The 19,392-nt window shown below is 41.9% G+C and overlaps 1 protein-coding gene across 12 annotated transcripts in view; it reads right to left on the bottom strand.

Annotated features, from left to right (window-relative positions):
- Positions 1 to 12,606: 12,606 nt before the first annotated feature.
- LOC132394572 (protein MTSS 1-like) overlaps positions 12,607 to 19,392 on the bottom strand; it is a 286,259-nt gene continuing 279,473 nt past the window's right edge. For 11 of the 12 annotated variants that reach the window (XM_059970935.1, XM_059970926.1, XM_059970876.1 and 8 more), the window contains one exon: positions 12,607 to 15,637. In XM_059970935.1, the coding sequence (XP_059826918.1) occupies positions 14,934 to 15,637 (704 nt within the window). In that variant the 3' untranslated portion in view covers positions 12,607 to 14,933. Of the gene's footprint in view, positions 18,522 to 19,392 lie in introns of all 12 variants that reach the window. The other variant, XM_059970960.1, reaches the window with a different exon arrangement.

Here is a 19,392-nt window from a genome sequence, read left to right as displayed (position 1 = left end):
GTCTGCATGCCGGTTAATGAGCTGTACTATCTGCTCCCGCTGTTCAGGCTTTAAGTGTCTAACTTTATCCGCAAGGCTTGCCAATACCATAGAGTTCTCCAATCTGGTGGGGACTATACCTATCTTTTCAAACCGTTCTGGTCCCTCCGGGCCATCCCCCCCTACCTCATCGGTTTTCATGGCCGCACCTACCACCGCGGGGGTAGCGTCATGGTACCTTTTCATCATGTTCACGTGAACTAACTGGGTCGGCTTTCGCCAATCGGGAGTTTCAATCACGTAATTTAGCGAGTCTATTTTCTTACGCACTGTATATGGTCCTTGAAACCTCACCTGAAGGGGATGGTTAACTACCGGAAATAGGACCAAAACCTTGTCGCCTACGTTAAACTCTCGTTCTCTCGCTCTCGGGTTATATCACTGGCTCATTTTTTCCTGGGATTCTTTAAGGTTTTCCTTTGCCAAGGCGGGTACTTTATGCAGCCTCTCCCGGAATTTCAGAACATAGTCGATCACACTGACTTGAACAGTCGGGCTAGACCGTTTTCTCTCAGGAGGGTTAGAGGGCCCCTGGGCCTGTGACCGAAAACGAGCTCAAACGGACTGAACCCCAGTGGGCACTGGACTGTATCCCTGACGGCAAATAACAGAAGGGGTAAAGCCTCATCCCAGTCTCGAACGTTCTCCTGACAATAAGTTTTAAGCATGGTCTTTAGTGTAGCGTGGAACCTTTCCAACGCCCGTTGGGATTCCGGGTGGTACGCGGAGGCTAGAATTTGTTTGACCCCTAGCTGGGTCATCATCTGCCGAAATGCGTTAGATGTGAAGGTACTCCCCTGATCGGACTGTATCTCCTTAGGCAGCCCCACTGTGGTAAAGAATTTGATGAGGGCCCTCACCACCACAGCGATCCTAATATTACCCAGAGGCACAGCCTCTGGAAATCGTGTAGCGGCACACATCATGGTCATGATATACTGCCGCCCCCTCGCAGTTTTAGGTAGGGGTCCCACAAAACCTACAATGATTCAGGAGAAAGGCTCCTCGCACGCGGGGATGGGTCGGAGGGGTGCCTTAGGGATAACTTGGTTCGGCTTACCCACCATTTGGCAGGTATGACACCTTTTACAATATTCAGTAATCTCTTTTCTCATGTTTGGCCAATAGAACTCTCTTTGAACCCGATCCACTGTCTTCGTTATTCCCAGATGCCTACCTAACGGTCCCTTATGAGCTGAGTTCAGAATTTCATCCCGATACGCTTTCGGGACTACTATCTGATGTACCACCGCCCAGTCCTCATCGACCGACACCTTGGGGGGCCTCCACTTCCTTATCAACACACCTTCGGGCTCGGTTTCAACCTCGGTCTCCGAAAGAACCAACTCTCTCAAGGCTATCAGCTCCTCGTCCCTTTCCTGTTCCCGTACAAACTCTCGTCTGGCTAAGGGCAGGTCTACCTCCCCCTGCTTACTCTCTCCGCCCTCCTTACTCTCCGGTTTACCTTCCTCGAACCCTCGCTGGTACAGAGTCAGTAAAAACGTGTCGGCCAAATCAAAACCGGCCAGATTTAGACTGCTCTCTCTCTCAGCTGTCTTTTTAGACATGCTGCGAGTGACCGCGCAGGCGGGGTATATCTTCAGATCTGAGGGAGGGGCCTCAATCCTCGCAGGCTGGGTTGTCAGCTTCACGGCTGTTCCCATTTTCCCTCCCGCTAGGTCATTCCCCAGAAGGACATCCACGCCTTCCCCCGGCAACTCCGGCAGGACCCCCAGCTCCACTGGTCCCAACACCAACTCACAATCTAGAAGGACCCTATGCAAGGGTACCACTTCGGTCCATTTTCCTATGCCTCTCAGGGCTACCTCTCCCGTCGGAGGTCCGAACTCTAGCACTTTACGGCTAATCAATGATAGCTCAGCTCCACTGTCTCTCCAGATCCATACTGGAATTTGTGGGCCTCCCTCCTCCAGGGACACGGTTCCTTCGGAACTAAAAGTCTCACGCCCCTCCTGTACTCCATCTACCGGGGGCCCTCTCGCCGATTTTCCGATCGACGCGATACATCCTATAGGTATAGCCGCTTTCCCTTTTTCTGGCTCCTTCCTCGGAGCGGGGCACAGATGCAATATGTCCCACCTTTCCACAATTAAAACAGGTCAAACCAGGAAATCTCCAGGTTTCTGGCCTGGTATCCTCACTTTTCCGGCTAGCTCCCGGCTGAGTTTCTACCTTAGCCGGCGGGCTTTCCCTACCGTTCCCTCGGTCTCTCGGGTAACTTTTTGTAGAGGAAAACTTTGTCTTGTGAGTTAGGGCATATTCACCTGCGAACCTAGCAAATTCTGTGTTGGACCTAGTCGGCCTCTCGTTCAAATACATCCGGATCTCCTCTGGAACACAACTTTTAAATTCCTCAATCAAAAGTAACTCTCTGAGATGCCCATAATCCTCGTCCACCCTTTCCACGGTGCACCAACGGTCCAAGAGCACCCCCTTCTCATGGGCTAGCTCGGTATACGTCTGATTCCACCCTTTCCTTAAATTTCTAAACTTTTGACTATAGGCCTCAGGTACCAATTCGTAAGCCCGGAGAATGGCCTCCTTTACTTCAGCATAATTCTCCGCTTCCCCCTCCTCCAGGGACAACGCCGCATATGCTCATTGGGCCTTCCCCTTTAACACACTTTGTAACAACGCCACCCACTGCTCTTTTGGCCACTTCTGATTTACTGCCACCTTTTCAAAAAGCAAGAAATAACTATCAACATCTGTCTCCTCGAACGGGGGTACCAACTCCCTACTAACTTTAAACCGCTCCGCTCTGTCTAACCCTTGATCTCTTCGCTCGTTCCTTACCTTCTCCATCTCACAGTCATGTTTCCTCTGTTTCTCTTTCTCGTTCCTTCTCTTTCTCGACTGCTTCTAGCTCCTTTAGCTGAATTTCATGCTGTCTTTGCCTCTCAGCTTGGTCCCGTTCTTTCTCTTTCTCAGCCCTTTCTTTCTCTCTCTCAGCCGCTTCCAGCTCTTTTAACTTAATTTCATGTTCCAGCCTTAATTTCTCCACCTCTAACTGAACCGTCCCACTTGATGGTACCTTTTCAGGGATATCTTCCAATATCTCAGCTTCAAACACATTCTTCCCAACGTAATACTGAGTTATGGCCCTTCGTACCTCCCGCTTTTTCATGGACGACCTCACTTCTGCGAGGTTCAACCCCTTCGCCAAATTTAACAAGTCTGATTTGGTGCCCGCTTCTAGCGCCCCCCCACCCCGTCGGGTTTTTTATAAATTCACCCACGTCCATCTTTGCTGGTTTCCATCTGGCTACCCGCGTTAGCAGATTCAAGTTTTTGACTACAAGCCCGATTCACTGGCCTCCCAATTTGGTGTCAAATCCCGAGACGAGAAACCCCAAGTTGTTACGTATCCCGTAACTGGATAACTTACCAGCAAAGATAGAGAGGTCCGTTGGAGTCTGATGGCACTATTTTCGAACGTTTTTATTCATAAAGGGGGGCACAAAAGTAAGGTTAATACAAACATTCAGAACATATACATCGGCAAAACTCAATCTATAGCGCGGGTATAGCAATAATCATCATTAAGAAATAATCTCGACTGTTGTCTAGGGAAATATATATTGTCCATTGGAAATATAAAAGTCACTCAGAGGTCTGCAGGCTTCAGTCTTTTTGGGGAATCGCTGGGTTTCACGTGTTTCAGAGAGAGATTGAGGAGAAACGGAAAAACTTGCCCGGGTCTTTGATGAAGTAACTCCGTTGAATCAGGGGAGCATTGTTTCCCTGTTATTAGTTCGAAGTCCTTCTCGGTATTATCAGCCACCCGCTCCCCAGGCAAAGGATTTACGGAGCGCACGTGGCTTTTGACTGGCTTCCAGCTATCACGGGAGCGTTGAGCGATCGAGTCCTTCTGGTGCGTCTCTCTGGGGTACCGACTTCTGCAGTCCCCTTTTATCTTGACTTGCAGAGTTGTAGATGTCCATCAAAGTAGGGTGATGCAATCCCCACCCCCACATTGCCCGAGGGTGTCCATATCTGTGGTAGCTGTCACGTAGCAGGGTCATGCACTTCGTAGAGGTATCTTTAAGAGCAATGGCCAAAACCGTTACATTGTCTCTCATTTGTCTGGGTCCGAGACCCGAATTAATAGTGCTCTTGCGATTCTCCAGAAGGAGGGGGCTGCTCCCGCCCCTTCGGCCCCTCAGAGCTGTGGTACATTCATAACAATAAATATATATATGTAAAGTATGTGTGTGTATGTGTATGTATGTGTATATATATATAGGAGTACACAGGGAAATCTTTTCTGTGTAATGGATTTGTTTACTGACTTTTATGAATACTGCAATGGGGGCCCTCAACTCACAAGTAGGAGGGGTTATCTAGACATTTCCTCTAGCTCAACGCAGGGCCATCTACTAGAGACCTCAGCCTTCGAATCCCACGTTCATTGCCATTTTTGTTATTATTTGAGTTTCTTGGATCTTATTTGTTCAGTGAGTAGATCGATTAAGTTTTATTCTAATTTCAATGATACATTGACAGATAAATACAGATGGCTAAGGACAAGGTAAAATTAATTTCTTTTAATGTCAATGGGCTATTAAATCCAATCAAACATAAGAGAATTTTATCCAATTTGGAACAATTTGATTCATACTGGGAAAAATGGTTTAACTACATAATGCCTCATAGGCCTGATTTTATTCTCACAAATCAATGAATCTGTTGTAAAAAAAAAGATCAATCCCTAGTTGTACATAGTTCTTTCCTTTTTCTTGTTTTTTTCCCCACTCTTTTCTATAAGTGTATTTCTCAGATAATTACTTTGTGGAGATTTGTGATATATATGATATGATATATAGGTACAATGTCTGAAATACATCCTATGGAAATGTTTGTTTGATAAACATTGAACTTCAATAAAAAAAATTACAAAAGGTAGAAATCACTGCCAAGGCCAGCACGAGCCCTATCCTTGTTCTGATTATACATGAGGAAATGTTTTGAGTCCTATCACTTACAGTAGAGGGAAAGGTGATATCTTAAAGGCACTGGTTTGAAAATCCAAAGGTTCAAAGGTTCATTTTATTGTCAAAGTATTCATGTACAATACAACTCTGATTTTTGTCTACTTCATAATCAGAGAAGGTCCAAAGAAGACGGAGAAATAGGGAGAATGAAATAGGGCCCTCGCAGAATGCAGGCTAACAGGAGGTGTCGTCAAGGTAGCTAAGAGTCAATGGGCATGTAATGGGATATTACTATTTCCTGAAATAGGGGTAGAAACATGAAGAAAGGAAAACGTCAGATTAGTGTGAGGTCAGGGCCTTCTACAATGCTCCAACATGTAACAAAGCTGGAGAAATAGCACCCCATCTTTTATTTTGGTACATTATTTCAATATATCAGACAACACAGCTAAGGACCCCTCTACCTGTACTTGTACCTGTACTTATAAGTACCTGTACTTATCTTTCCCTACCACAGAAGATACAGAAGTTATAGAAACCTTATTCCTGATGAAGGGTCTCAGGCCGAACCGTTGGCTACTCTTTTCTCACAGATGCTGCCTGACCTGCTGAGTTCTTCCAGCGTCATGTATGTATTCTAATGTAATTCGCATGTTTTTTGCTATTATGTATTGCATTGTGCTGCTGCTGCAAAGACAAATTTCAAGAGATATGTTGGTGATACTAAACCCGATTCTGAACTTCTATCCCACTCAAAATAGACTCTTGAATGGCCTTGTATACTAATGCACTATTTATCTCTCGGTTAACCTTGTCACATCCAGTCTACCTTATTTCTCCACCTGCACAGCACTTACTCTGTAACTGTATTTTGCATTTCTTTTCTTTCCTACCTTGATGTGTACAGCGCACAAACAAATTTTGCATTCTATCTGAGTACATGTGACAATAATAAACCTATGCCAACATTAGGATTTAAATCAGTGTCATATATCCTGTTTTTTTTGTCTGCATGGTTGTGGCTATACCGTCCTGTTTCAGTTTGTTTTTCCTTTTGTCTTCAACTGCCAGTATTTCTAACTGCTCAGTCAATTTGTGGATCACCCAAAATTAGGTGGTATCATTAATAATAAAGAAAGTTATTGCAGATTGCCATAAGACATAGGAGCAGGTAGACGGCCAAAAAGAGGGCATATAATAGAGCAAAAATTATTGGGAAGGTAGAGGATTGGGAAGCTTTTAAAAACCAACAGAAGGCAACTAAGAAAAGTCATTAAGAAGGTAAAGATAGAAATCAAAAGTAAGTTATCCAGTAATAGTAAAGAGGATACCTAAAGTTTCTTCAGATACATAAAGTGTAAAAAGAGGCAAGAGTGGATATCAGACTGCTAGAAAACAATGCTGGAAAGGTAGTAATGGGGGACAAGGAAATAGCAGATGAACTGAATACGTATCTTGCATCAGTCTTCACTGTGGAAGACATGAGCAGTATGGTAGAAGCTCCAGGTGTCAGGGGGCACGAAGTGTGTGTAGTTACCATTATGGTAGAGAAGGTTCTTGGGAAACTAAAAGGCCTGAAGGTAGATAAGTCACTCCTGGGTTCTGAACGAGGTTGCTCAAGAGATTGTGAAGACATTAGTAATGATTTTTCAATAATCAGAACATTCTGAAATGGTTCCGGAAGACTGAAATATTGCAAATGCCACTCCACTCTTTGAGAAGGGAGAAAGGAGGGAGAAAGGAGGAAGAAAGGAAACTTAAGAGTTAGTCTGACGTCAGTAGTTGGGAAGATGTTGGAGTCAATTATTAAGGAGTCATAATCCTTATGGTTTCCTCAAGAGAAAATCTTGCCTGCCAAATCTGTTGGAATTACTTCAAAGAAATAACAAGCAGGATAGACAAAGGGGGATCAGTTTATGTTTTGTACTCCCATTTCCAGAGGGCCTTTGATGATGTGCCACACATAAGGCTACGAGTCCATGGTATTAAAGGAAAGATTATAGCATGGATAAAGCAGTGGCTGATTGGCAGAGTGGGAATAAATGGAACCTTTTCTGGTTGGCTGCTGGTGTACCACAGGAGTCTGTGTTGGGACCAATTGTTTTTATGTTTTATGTCAATGATTTGGATGATTTGTTGCAAAGTTTGCAGATGATATGAAGGTTAGTGAGGGACAAGTAATTTTGAGGAAGTAGAGAGGCTACAGAAGGGTTTAGACTGATTAGGAGAATAGGCAAATAACTGCAGATGTTTTGTGAAGTGTATGGTCATGCACTTTGGTAGAAGAAATGAAAAAGTTGACTATTTTCTAAATGGAGAGAAAATACAAAGAACAATTTGGTGCAGAGGGACTTGGGAATCCTTCAGCAGGATTCCCTAAAAGTTAATTTGCAGGTTGAGACTTTGGTGAGGAAGGCAAATGTGAAGTTAGCATTCATTTCAAGAATACAAAAACAAGAATTTAATGTTGAAGCCTCACTTGGGAGTTTTGGGCCCTCATTCTGGGATTGAATGGCTTGTCATGTGAAGAGCACTTGATGGCTCTGGGCCTGTATTCACTAGAATTCAGAAGAGTTAGGGGTGAACTCATTGAAACCTATCAAAGCAGGTTTTGATAGATTTGAAAGAGTGGATGTGGAAAGAATGTTTCCTATGTGATGGAAGAGTCTAAGAACAGACTCAGAATAGAAGGATGACCTTTTAGAACAGATGAGGAGCAATGTCTTTAGCCAGAGAATGGTGGATCTGTGGAATTCTTTGCCAAGGGCAGCTGTAAAGCCATGTCTTGATGTATATTTGAGACAGAGATTATTGATTGGTCAGGCATGAAGGAATATGGAGAGAAGGCAGGAAATTGCAGCTGAGAGAAAAATTGGATCAACCTTGATGAAATGATGGAGCAGACTCAATGGGGCAAATGGCCTAATTCTGCTCCTGTATCTTATGGCCTTATCGGTGGATGGAAATTGAGGGTTGCTGTTTGGGTTGAGACTCTCAAGCTGGACCACTTGTGATTGGCTAAATACTGATGATTGTCATTTTTCGTGAGTTATCCATTGATGTATATACCCTTATGCCATGAACAATGATCATCAGCATTCAAAAAGCAACCTCCCTAAAAAAAGATGACCAGATCCAGCACTACTTACTTGTTTTATAAGCCTTTGATATTTTTTTATTTTGACCTGGCAATTTATTCTTCCTCAACATTGATGGTATGTTATGGGGGATCTTGATCAGTTAGATTTCTGTACAGATTAATGGTGAGGTGATGTATTTTGTAAAGTCATCTCAGCTTAGGACTTAGAGTAATTGGCAGGGTTTTGAGAAGAGCAATGGAGCAGATGGACAAGTACAGAGTCTGTTAAAAACAGCATTACAGGTAGACAATAGTGGTGAAAAATGTGTTTACTACACTGGCCTTCACCAGCAGGGCAGAAGTTGGGACATTACATTGCAGTTGCACAAGTTAGTGGTAAGATTACACTTGGAGTTTAGTCATCTCATTATAGGAAAGGTGTGGTTAAACGAGGAAAAAAAGTGCCAACATTGCCAGAACCAGATTGGCCAGGCTAGGTCTTTATTCCTTGGATCATGTGAAAATGAGGGGCAACCTTATAGAAACGTCTAAATCGGGGATCGGCAACCCGCGGCTCCGGAGCCACATGTGGCTCTTTTACGTCTGTGCTGCGGCTCCCTGTTGCTTTGGGAAATAATTGGTTGTGGCGACCCTTTTCCTGGCACATCCGAACCGACTCACAATTAGATAGCCTACGGGGGTTTGCGAGCACAGAGCTTTGGAGCCTCTGCGCCATGGGGGGCAGGTTGAGGGAGGCTTAAAAGTGAGGCTGAAGATTTTGAATAAAGTTTTTTCCTTCGACTGCAGTTACCGACTCCGTGTCGTAATTTTAGCGCTGCGTGTAGCACACCGCTACATGGTCAGTATTTAATTAAAATGTATTTTATGTTAGTTTTTGAAATGTAAATCTAAATTTGAAGATTATGGTGATCTTGTACAATCTAAATAAGACGTTGTGGCGACCCATTTCCTGACACATCCGAACCGGCTCACAATTAGCCAGCGTTCAGGCTAAGGCAGATAGCCTACGGGGGTTTGTGAGTACGTGTCTTTTGGAGCATCTGCGCCCACGGGGACGGGTTGAGGGAGGCTTAAAAGCAAGGCTGTTTAGTTCGAATAAAGCTATCTTTGACTGCAGTTTACTGACTGTGTGTAGCACACCGCTACAACGTGTTTTTATCGCTGGCTGTCCAGAGGGGAGGTGCTGAAACGCTTTGTCGCGTGTCTGGAAGAAGTGAAAACTTTCCTGGGCAGCAAAGGGCTCACCTTTCCTGAGCTGGAACAGCCAGAGTGGCTGGAAAAGCTACACTTCATGGTAGACATGACAGCGCACCTGAACACGCTGAACACAGCTCTTCAGGGGAAAGGACGCACAGCCCTGCACATGTTGGAGGATGTTTTGGCATTCGAGCGCAAGTTGACGTTGCTTGCCAGAGATTTACAGAAAGGCACTTTGTCTCACTTCCCCAATTTGAGAGAGTTCAAACAAGGTCACGACATGATAAATTCGGGGTATTTACATTCTGCAATCATCGCAATGCAAACATCGTTTGGGAAACGCTTCTGTGAGTTCAGAGAGGAAAAAAACACATTATCCTTCCCGGTCACTCCCCTAAGCATCGATCCATCCCTACTGAATACGACTGCATTGTCAGGTGTGAGTCAACCTGAACAAGTATGATAAATATTTTAATTGTCTATTATTTTACGTATATTCATATGTTTTCATTGTTCAGTGACGTTATTTTTGGTTTGCTGCTGGCGGCAAATTTAAGTTTGGCGTTTTTCATAAATACAAGAAGGACTCAAATAGACGTTGAGTATTTTACTTAAAAGTAACCTTCAACCCAACGTCTTTTTTTCGGAGTTCAAAATGTTTTTGTTGCATGCAGAAATGTAATTTCGTTTTCTCTGCAGGAGTTCATCAATTTCATAAATGCAACACATTATAGTTTGTTTATACATAGCATAAAGGCAAAACAAAACGTTGTATGCAGTGTTATTTCATTTTAAATGTCAAACGGGTTTTGCGGCTCCCAGTGTTTTCTTTTCTGTGGGAAACGGGTCCAAGTGGCTCTTTCAGTGGTAAAGGTTGCTGACCCCTGGTCTAAATGATGATAGGTATAGAGTGAATGGCAAATCATTGCACCAGGGATGGGGAGACAAAAACTAGAGGGCATAGGTTTAGGGTGAGAGGGGAAAGATTTAAAAGGAATCTGAGGAGCAATCTTTTCCTCACACAGAGGTTGCTGAGCATATGGAATGAACGGCCAAAAACAGATACAATTGTATCCTTTGAGAAGCAGTGGGATAGGTACATGGAGGGTGAGGCTTATTTAGATAGGAACCAAAGACAGGAAATTAGGATAAGCTGGGTGGGCACCGTGGTCAGTATGGACTGAATAGGCCTGTATTTGTGCTGTATTGCTCCAAGACTATTCAGAGTAATTGTTACCTTGACAACATTGGTTTGCACTTAATAAGACATGCTCTGCTTTCCAAACTCTTTTCGGCATCTTTGAAGTGAGCTTTCTACTTTTTCATTCCTGATAAAGAATCCTCATCCAGAACCGTTGACTGTTTCACATCCCTACTGTTGCTGCTCAACCTGCTCTGTGTTTCCAACATTTTCAGTCCTAGTTTCTGGCCTGTCTGTGGTCCCAGAATACTGTATTTCTGCCCTGTCTCCTCTCAGTCTTCTAATCTCCAGCAGATATGAGCATTGTTTGTCTAGTCTTTCCTCTTACAGCAACCCTCTCATTCCAGTTGTTACTCTACTCAACCTCTTCCAATGCTTCAGCCTTAAATATGATCGGTACAATACTCTATACAAATCTCCAGATGTATATAATGCCTTCTATTATTGAATTTTAACTTCCCTCCATTTGAATTTAATTCTCACAATGAACAACAACATTGCATTAGCTTTCCAAATTACTTTCTGCACCTACAGAGTGGTGTTTTATTGGGAATTGTACACCAGAGAATCCAGATCTATCCTTTTCAGAGGACTAATCCTTCATTATTCAGTAAACATTTTGTTATATTTCCTGCTCCAATGGGTAATTTCCCATTTCACACATTATCCTCCATTTGACAGATCCTTGCCCACTCAATCAGGTGTGAGATAAATTACCTGCATCATCTGCAAAACTGATATCAAGAATAACTGCTACAGATGTTCCTAACTAGCATGCTATTATCCTACTTTAGATAAATGTAGATCTGTTATTGTTGGTTCTGTGCCAGGAGCCAGGAGGTATAGAGTGAACTTGATCACCCATCACCAATTATTCCTTTGAGATGCATATAGGAATGGCTCACTCATGTTTTTATTAATTTGTTTTCAATCACTGTCAAGGTCAATATTTGTCTATACACAATTCCCCATAAGATGTGGTATTCATGAACCATCATCTTGGATGACTGCAGTCTTCCCGGTGAAAGCAACAACTAGTGATGCTGGGTAGGATTTACAACAGGAATTTCTGAAAGGCTAGCAATGTAAGATGGTGATGTGTTCCAATGCAGCAGCCCCTCGGGGCTAAAGGCGCACTTTTTTTTAATTAAGTGTGTTTTTTATGATCATAAGACTACACTGGACTCCAAGATCTAAGGGTACAAGCGGGTCTACTGCATCAGTGATCTGCTTGTTGTTTGGAGCAGCCAGCCAGGGTATTGAAGGAGCCAGTGGACATGTCAGAGGAGAAGCCAGCAGTCAGATTGGAGGAGGAGAAGCTGATGGTCAGGTGGGAGAAGGTTCAGAAGAGCTGACCTGGTTGTAGACCATCTTGCTGCCTGTTACTTGAAGGCCTCTGAGTTGGTGTAAGAAAACAGCGTGCAGTGTAACTGTAAGTCCTGGATGTTTCTCTTGCGATTGCAAGACCCTGTTGGACAATGATGCCACAGGCATCATTCTCTTATTTGGTGGTGAGACAGGCAGTAGCATTGCCTCAGTTGAAGCAAGGAATAGACCTCAAGCCATGGGGTTGCCTGCTGCCACAGTCAAGGAGAGATGACGCCATTTGTTTGGTCGTTTGGGGGCTGGCCACTCCTGTCGGTGCTGCTTTCCAGTGTTCAACCAGCGGAATGGCAGGCTGGATTGGTGGGAGCTGTACTTGTATATTGCCTAGGGTATAGAACTATACATGTTTTCTTGTGTAATAATGTGTATTTTTTTTCTCTTGCTATTTTGAATATATGTTCTGCACCCTGGCCCCCGAGGAACATTGGCTTATTTAGCTGTATGATTTAGCATGTATGATTTAATTTGTGTGTCTTAGTCCATATACTTTGAAGTGTATTCAGTTTCAGAACACAACTGAAGTTACCAGCAAAAATGGTACAATCAATAACTTTTGTACAGTATTGATCAGTTCTGTGGAAGCAAACAGCCGATTTAGTCAACAGATCAGTTTTGATGTGTACTAGCAATGGTGTAACTGTAAAACAAATCACACAACCTCTGACATCAGAGTGGGAATAAATTACATTTTAGTTGTTATAACCAGGTATTTCGTTATGAAGTGAAAACAAAGTCAATTTTGTTTACATTTCTTTAATATAGGCTGAAGCAATCATTACACAGAAGAGGCTGACACAAAATTATATATTGTTGTATTTACACCTCTCAAACAAAATGAAACTCCACAAGGAGAGGTCAACTCTCAATACAAACCAGAAACAAAAACCACAATAATTTACCATAAGAAGTAATTCTAGATTCAGTGTGATAGCCTTTTCTTTTTTACAATATGCAAAACACATCAAATGTTTACTATTCCAAAAACAATTCTGTTTAAACATTATTAAAATTTTGGCAACATTCTTTCAGTTTAACCATGAAGGATTGCAAGGATGTGTGATGAATTTTAGAATCTACTTTGACATACCATGTCTTGATGAAGTTTTCCTATGCTTTTCTTGCACAGAACAATTACTGTTGTGCCTATGATTGTATAATTAAGAGCTAGTAAGTAACCATTGACTATTAGCATCAGCTGAAATTACTATTGTAGATTAACGGTTCCTGTCTTATTGTATACTTATCTTCTCAGTTCCATTTTTGTATTAGAATCCCCACAGTTAACTACAAAGATCTTACTATTTCCTAACCAGGGACTTGTTTATTAAACATGTTGCAACTTTATTTCAAAAGAACAGCTCTGTATTTTGTGCCTCCAGAATGTTTTCTACAAGTTTTTTACTTGATGAAGATTACCTATAATTTGTGAAATGTTCAAAGATTATGTAAAGACATCTCAAGATTAAAAACATCAATATATAACTGTGCCTATTGTTTTAAAAAAGCAAACTGCATTTGAAAACAATTTACGTACTTGCTACCATCTTATGCTTATTGTAAGGATGTTCAGGGATGAAATAAGAGGAATGGAGGGAGTGTACTGATTTACTGAACATCGCATGACCTATTCTAGCCACGTAAAACAATGATGTAATACAAACTACAATATTTGACATAATGCAAAGGCTTAATTTACTGAAAAAGTTAAAGATATATTTAAGATTAGTCGTGCCTATAGGAGATGGCAAGTATACACAATGTTTGTACGCTCCCCAGTCTGCAGCTTCCCATATTTAAAATGATGCATGAAATACATAACAAACAAGCCCCTGAAAGTATTTTTATTTAGATGTATTGTTGCAAAAGGGATAAGATCTGAGCTGTAATTCTATGGCTACTGCTCTGTCATAGATGAAACATGTATTTTGTTTTCCTATTATTGTACTCGATGGGTTTTACTTACCCAGCCTGCTGGGTGAAACTCTCATTTAAAAAGAAAAATTGAGAGAAAGGCAATGTTATTTAGAGAATTCCCTGCTACCTTTTGAGATTTTAAAAAGATGTGATACTACTGTACGCCACTTACTTTCCACTGTCATCACCTAAAATTCATATTTAAAATTAGAAAAAGTGGAGAAAGGGGAAAATGAAGAGTGCATATGAACTGCGGCAAGTGTAGAGAAAATAACATTGTGCCACATGCATAAAACAAGGCAAGTTTGTGGATAGTTAAATTTAGCAGAAAGCAATGTCTAAACAGTTTATGAAATTACAAATTCTGTTACAGCGAATGGCTCATTTTGTTAGATAAACATTAAGCATTAGAAAATTACTATGTCTAACTGTGTAAAAACATCCTTTAATTCTGTTACTGTCATGGCACTCTAACAACTAAACATTAAATCCACACTGATTTCTCATGCCATAGTTGCGCTGTATTGCTTGTATTATGTTAGCTGGTAGTCTGCTAAATTCTGTATTACTGTAAATTCTATTACTGTACAGGCAGTAAATACATCTAACATGGTGTGATGCTGCTTATCGCCCCCATTCTATAGAACAATCTTTGTGCATGGATAAAATCCAATAAATAAAATCTTCTATTTTCCTTGATATGCTCTGAATTCAACATACTCTTCTTTAACTTTCAATCACTGAACACCTTCCCTGACAGTTTTAAATAAAGTTATCCATTCCTCAATAAAACATCTTTTAACATGTTGTGCTCTGTCAATAGAGTGAGCTTTATAGCATGTTTTATATGATTTGGCACCTTCTGGTAGAAGGGAGAAATAAAGCAACTGGCAAACTAAAAAGCAACTGCGAAAGGGAACAGTCTTTATGGACTGTTAAATCCAAACGGTAATGCAACTTGTAAAACTTCCCCCAATCCCTAACTGCCTTTTCCTCTTTATTCCACCAGTCACCTCTCTCATGAGGTTCTCAAATAATATAAATGTGTGAGAATCAATTTCCCCCAAACACACCATTCCAGAATGGATTTCTCAAGATTACAGAGACTCCTACCATAATCTCCATAATATAATCTGTACATTTATGAAAACCTTGGGGCTGAACGGTCATTAGTGGTGGTTTTTCTCAGTTTTACTCCTCGTCGGATGGCGTTGAGCATGTCTTCACCTTGCGGAGGCAAGGGGGCCATGGAACTCTCAGCAACTTCATCTGACTCCTGCAAGCTCAAAGTGACTTCAGAGTGATCCCCTGTTGCAGGCGCCACAGTGACAGCCATGCTGGGGGCTCCAATGACTGCTGTCACCTGCTGGTTCATTGCAGACTGCCTCTCTTCTTCTGTAGGGTGTACGGACTGCGATGGCACAGGTGAGGTGACAGGTGGCTGCATGCAAGTAGGTGAAGAGGTATTGCTCTCTGCAGTGTCAGGACCCTGCTTTGATTCCTCTGGCCAAGGCTGCGTGCCAGAAGACCCACCTACTTCAGGCACAGTTGGAGTTTTAACAGGAATCACAGGGGTCTTAATTGGTATCGGGCCTGTGCCTACAGTTGCTCTTCGCATTGAGGGTTTGGTTGAAGGTGTCCGCCTAATTGTAGCGACACCTGGAGTCATCATCGCTGATCCCGAGTTTGTGGGCAGGCCTGCTGTGGATGCAGGGCGCTTTGCCTGGAACATGCGGCGATAGGACTGGCTTAAATCGCTATTCCGTGGAATAGTGGAGGACTTGTCAAACTCGGTCTGTTCGACATCTTGATCACCACTAACCGAGAAGTAATCATAATCTGAAACTAAACAGATTATTAAAAACCGAGTTTTGAATTAAAATTGACTTTGCATTGCAGTAAAATGCAGTAATGCACATAGATCTAAAGGCTGGAAAATGTGTGGTTGAATTCACCTTCAATCTTTGTTGCTGTTACTACCAATGAGGGGAATATTTGTATCTGGTAATCCCAACTACACACATCACTGATTTCTTGATTGGCAACTAATAACTGAAGGTATTGTATTTATGGACAATGTATAATTCTCCATAATTTCATTAGCCAACAGTGCCAAGCGCTGAAAGCCACTACCTGCAACATTGCATTCAATACTGACTACTGAACCTTAGAAATGATGAGCTGAGCGATTAGCAGCTGAGAGTCCACAGCTTTTTCAGAATGGCTTCTTCATTTTATTACAAATAACCTCTCTTTTTCTTTATAGACAGGTGCCTGTATGGTGGCAGGTGTAAATATATTGCTTTCTGCTGCCTCAAGATACTGTTTTGGTCCATGTCAGAAGACCCACCTGATCTTGAGGCACAGTTGGGAGTTTCAACAGTAATCAAAGGATTCTCAACTGGTATTGGGTCTGCTCGTACATTTTCTCTTTGCACTGAAGGTCTGTTTGAGAGTTACCTACCACCACTGAATCTGGAATTCTCCTCAGCGCAGAGAAAGATGATGGCAAATTTAATACAGATGTAAAAAATCATGACAGATCTAAACAGGATAACAGGAAAACTATTTATGTTACCAGATGGGTGTTAAGTATGGAGAACATAAATTTATTGCCACTTGTAAAAGATGCAGGACAAGCTAAGGAAAAGTTCATGTTATTTCTCAAACAGGAATGCATTTCCTGAACATGTAGTAGTTGCAGATTTCAGAAAGGGACTGAAGATAAAAAACTTGCAAGGCCAAGAGGCAAGTGCAGGGGGAATCGGACTAGATTGCCCTTTAAAGAGCCAGCGGAGACTTGGTGGACCCAATTGTTACCTCCTGTGCTGCAGTAATTTTACATCAGTTCAGCAATTACATAACTGAATGCACATCTGATTATGCCAACTATCAAAATTAATTCAATAACGGCATTGTACTGAACAATGCCTGTAATGTAGGTAGTATATTATAAGATATAAATGTCAGGGAAACTGTGACTGCTACACATTTTGTAGAATTTTGAATGCATGTAAAAGATATCAAGGAAAAGTAACAAGAGATACATGAAATGCTGCAAAGTTATTAGCATTGTTGAATAATATTTCTGTTCCTGATATTGCAAAGAATATGTGTGGCAATATTCCATTCTGCTGAACTATATAGTTCATCTGCTCCTTGTAAAAAAATATGTGAATCGTTACCTGCACGGGTATCTAAGACCCTGTTGGAGGAGGAGAGTTCTGTGAATTATCTCCCTGAGTAGAATGCCAAAGCAGAATACTTCTTTGCAGAATTTTCAGGTTGTTTGATGGTAAGAAAGGCCCACTGTCAGAGACACGAAAATTTGGAGAAATAATACTGCCCTTGAGGTGGTTGTGGTAGGGATAAGGCTGTCAACCATCTTCTGGATTATGCAAATACTGAGGTCTGGAAAAGCATATACTAGCCTTTGTTGAGGTTCATCCCATATAGCTGTGCAACGTGAGCCTACATTCTTTTCCAGGATGCACACAGAGAAATAACAAAAGTCTTGGAGAAAATGACAAAACCCGAAAGGCAATAAATTCCCCAGGATCTGATGAATGCATAAGGTTTTGAAGGATGTGGCTAATGGATGAATGGACAAACTTCTTCCAAAATTTTATATAAACTTGGTAATAGGAAATTAAAGCTTCCTGCTTAAAGAAGAACAGAGAATTGAAAACCATGAACCAATTAGACCAATTTCAGAAGTAAGAAAATCGCTGCGAACTATTACGTTTGGGTACAGAGAAGTTAGCAAGCAAATAGTTAAAAGGCAAACAGCCTTTGTTGTAAGAGGTCTGAAGTACAAGTGAGAAGACATTCTGTTCCAGTCAGATGGTGAGACCACAAGTTGAGTAGTACTTACAAGGTGGAGCTACATTCTGGCATTGCGTGATGTGAGAGTAATTACACTGCAAAACAAAATATTTAAGGGGGGGCCTGACAGGGTAGATGCAGGGATAATGTTTCCCTTTAACTAGGGAAGGTCACAATCTCAAAACAAAAATTTTGATCATTCAGGACAGGAAAAAAAAATTTCACCTAAAGTGGTACTGGATCTTTGGGAAGAGAAGGAACAAGGGACTGCTCCTATTTCACAAGTCCATATGCCATTGAGAGATCTATCAGCTCAGTTGAAGATATCCTCTGGCATGCCAGAAACCTGGACTTTCAGTATATGCTGAATGCTATGGTCTGACACATCCCAAAGTTCAAGCCTATGAGACACGATACAGTCACACACTCTAGGGGGTCAAAGTCACAACTTAAGCCCCTCTCATAATTCCACTGGAGGTTGAAGGCTACGTAAATACACAGGCCGCTATACTGAAGATCTTGAAAGCAAATGGATGATGTGCCTTGTACTCAAATGGTGCTAAAAGAATGCACTGCACCACTTTACTTATAAATTATGCAAATAATTTGGTGGAGCAGTGACTAAGTTAACAGTACTGCAGTTGTGTCAACCGGAGGATATGCATTGCTCTGCTTGAGGAGTTCAGTTACTTGAAGCCTCTGCAATATCTGGACAGTGAGTTAGGGTCTGTCTGCTTGTTCAGTGACCCACTGAAGGTACCAACTGAAAAGTCCTGCACAGGTGGTGTCCAGACACAGGCAGGGGTGATGGATGCATGTCTGGTTTCTGACATAGAAATCCTTGTCTCAGGTGTTGCAGAGTCATGGTGGGTAGTTGAAAGTGAAGCACCAAAGGTGAGCAGTTCTGTAAATATGAACATGATAACATTGTTACACCGGTGAAACAGAAGCGGTTATTGGCAATTTACTTTTCAGTATGAACGTATTGAAATCTAGAAGAGAAGACAGTGCTGAAATTCTACCAGAGCCGATAGAAGCCATCTTGTATGTATCTGTATCAGCAATGTGAACGTCTTCTTGTATGGATAGGAGACAGATAAAGATCCAGACTAGTATTGTGGATCTACACAGGACTGAGGTACTGCTGTTTGACCATCCTTACATAGTATTCACAGTAAAATCAGCCTTTGCTTTTTGAACTGAAAATGGAACTGTTGTGAAAAGCCTATAGAATCAGGCCTCTGCAGTGTATTTATGGACTGTCACTGGTCTACAATACCCCTTCAACAGATCTTCTCCTTTTCTTTCAGAAGTTGCTGAGAACTGTATCCTGGTTGACATCAATTCCTCAGAAGTGTTTAGGTATAAGTAGCACAAAGAGTTCATTTGTATGCATGGTGGCCCCTTATCTAGGAAAAGATGTGCTGGCATTGGAGGAGGTTCATGAGGATGATTCTGGAATAAAAGGGTTGCTGTATGAGCAGCATTTGATTGCTTTTAACCTGTACTCACTAAAGTTTAAAGGAATGGGGTGGAGCTCACTAAATTGAATATACAAATGCCTAGATAAAGAGGATGTTTCCTATAGTGGGGTGAGTCTAGAACAAGAGGGTACAGCATCAGAATAGAGGGATTACCATTTAGACCAGAGATGAAAAGGAATTTCTTTAACTGAGGGTGATGAATCCGTGGAATTCATTGCCACAGATAGCTGTGGGGACCAAGACTTTGAGTATATTTAAAATGGAGGTTGATAAGTTCTTGGTTAGCCAGGG

Source organism: Hypanus sabinus, chromosome 1 (genome assembly GCF_030144855.1).
Source record: "Hypanus sabinus isolate sHypSab1 chromosome 1, sHypSab1.hap1, whole genome shotgun sequence".
Taxonomy (NCBI): domain Eukaryota; kingdom Metazoa; phylum Chordata; class Chondrichthyes; order Myliobatiformes; family Dasyatidae; genus Hypanus; species Hypanus sabinus.
Note: the sequence above shows the minus strand (reverse complement) of the source record. Positions and strands in the feature narration are given on the sequence as shown.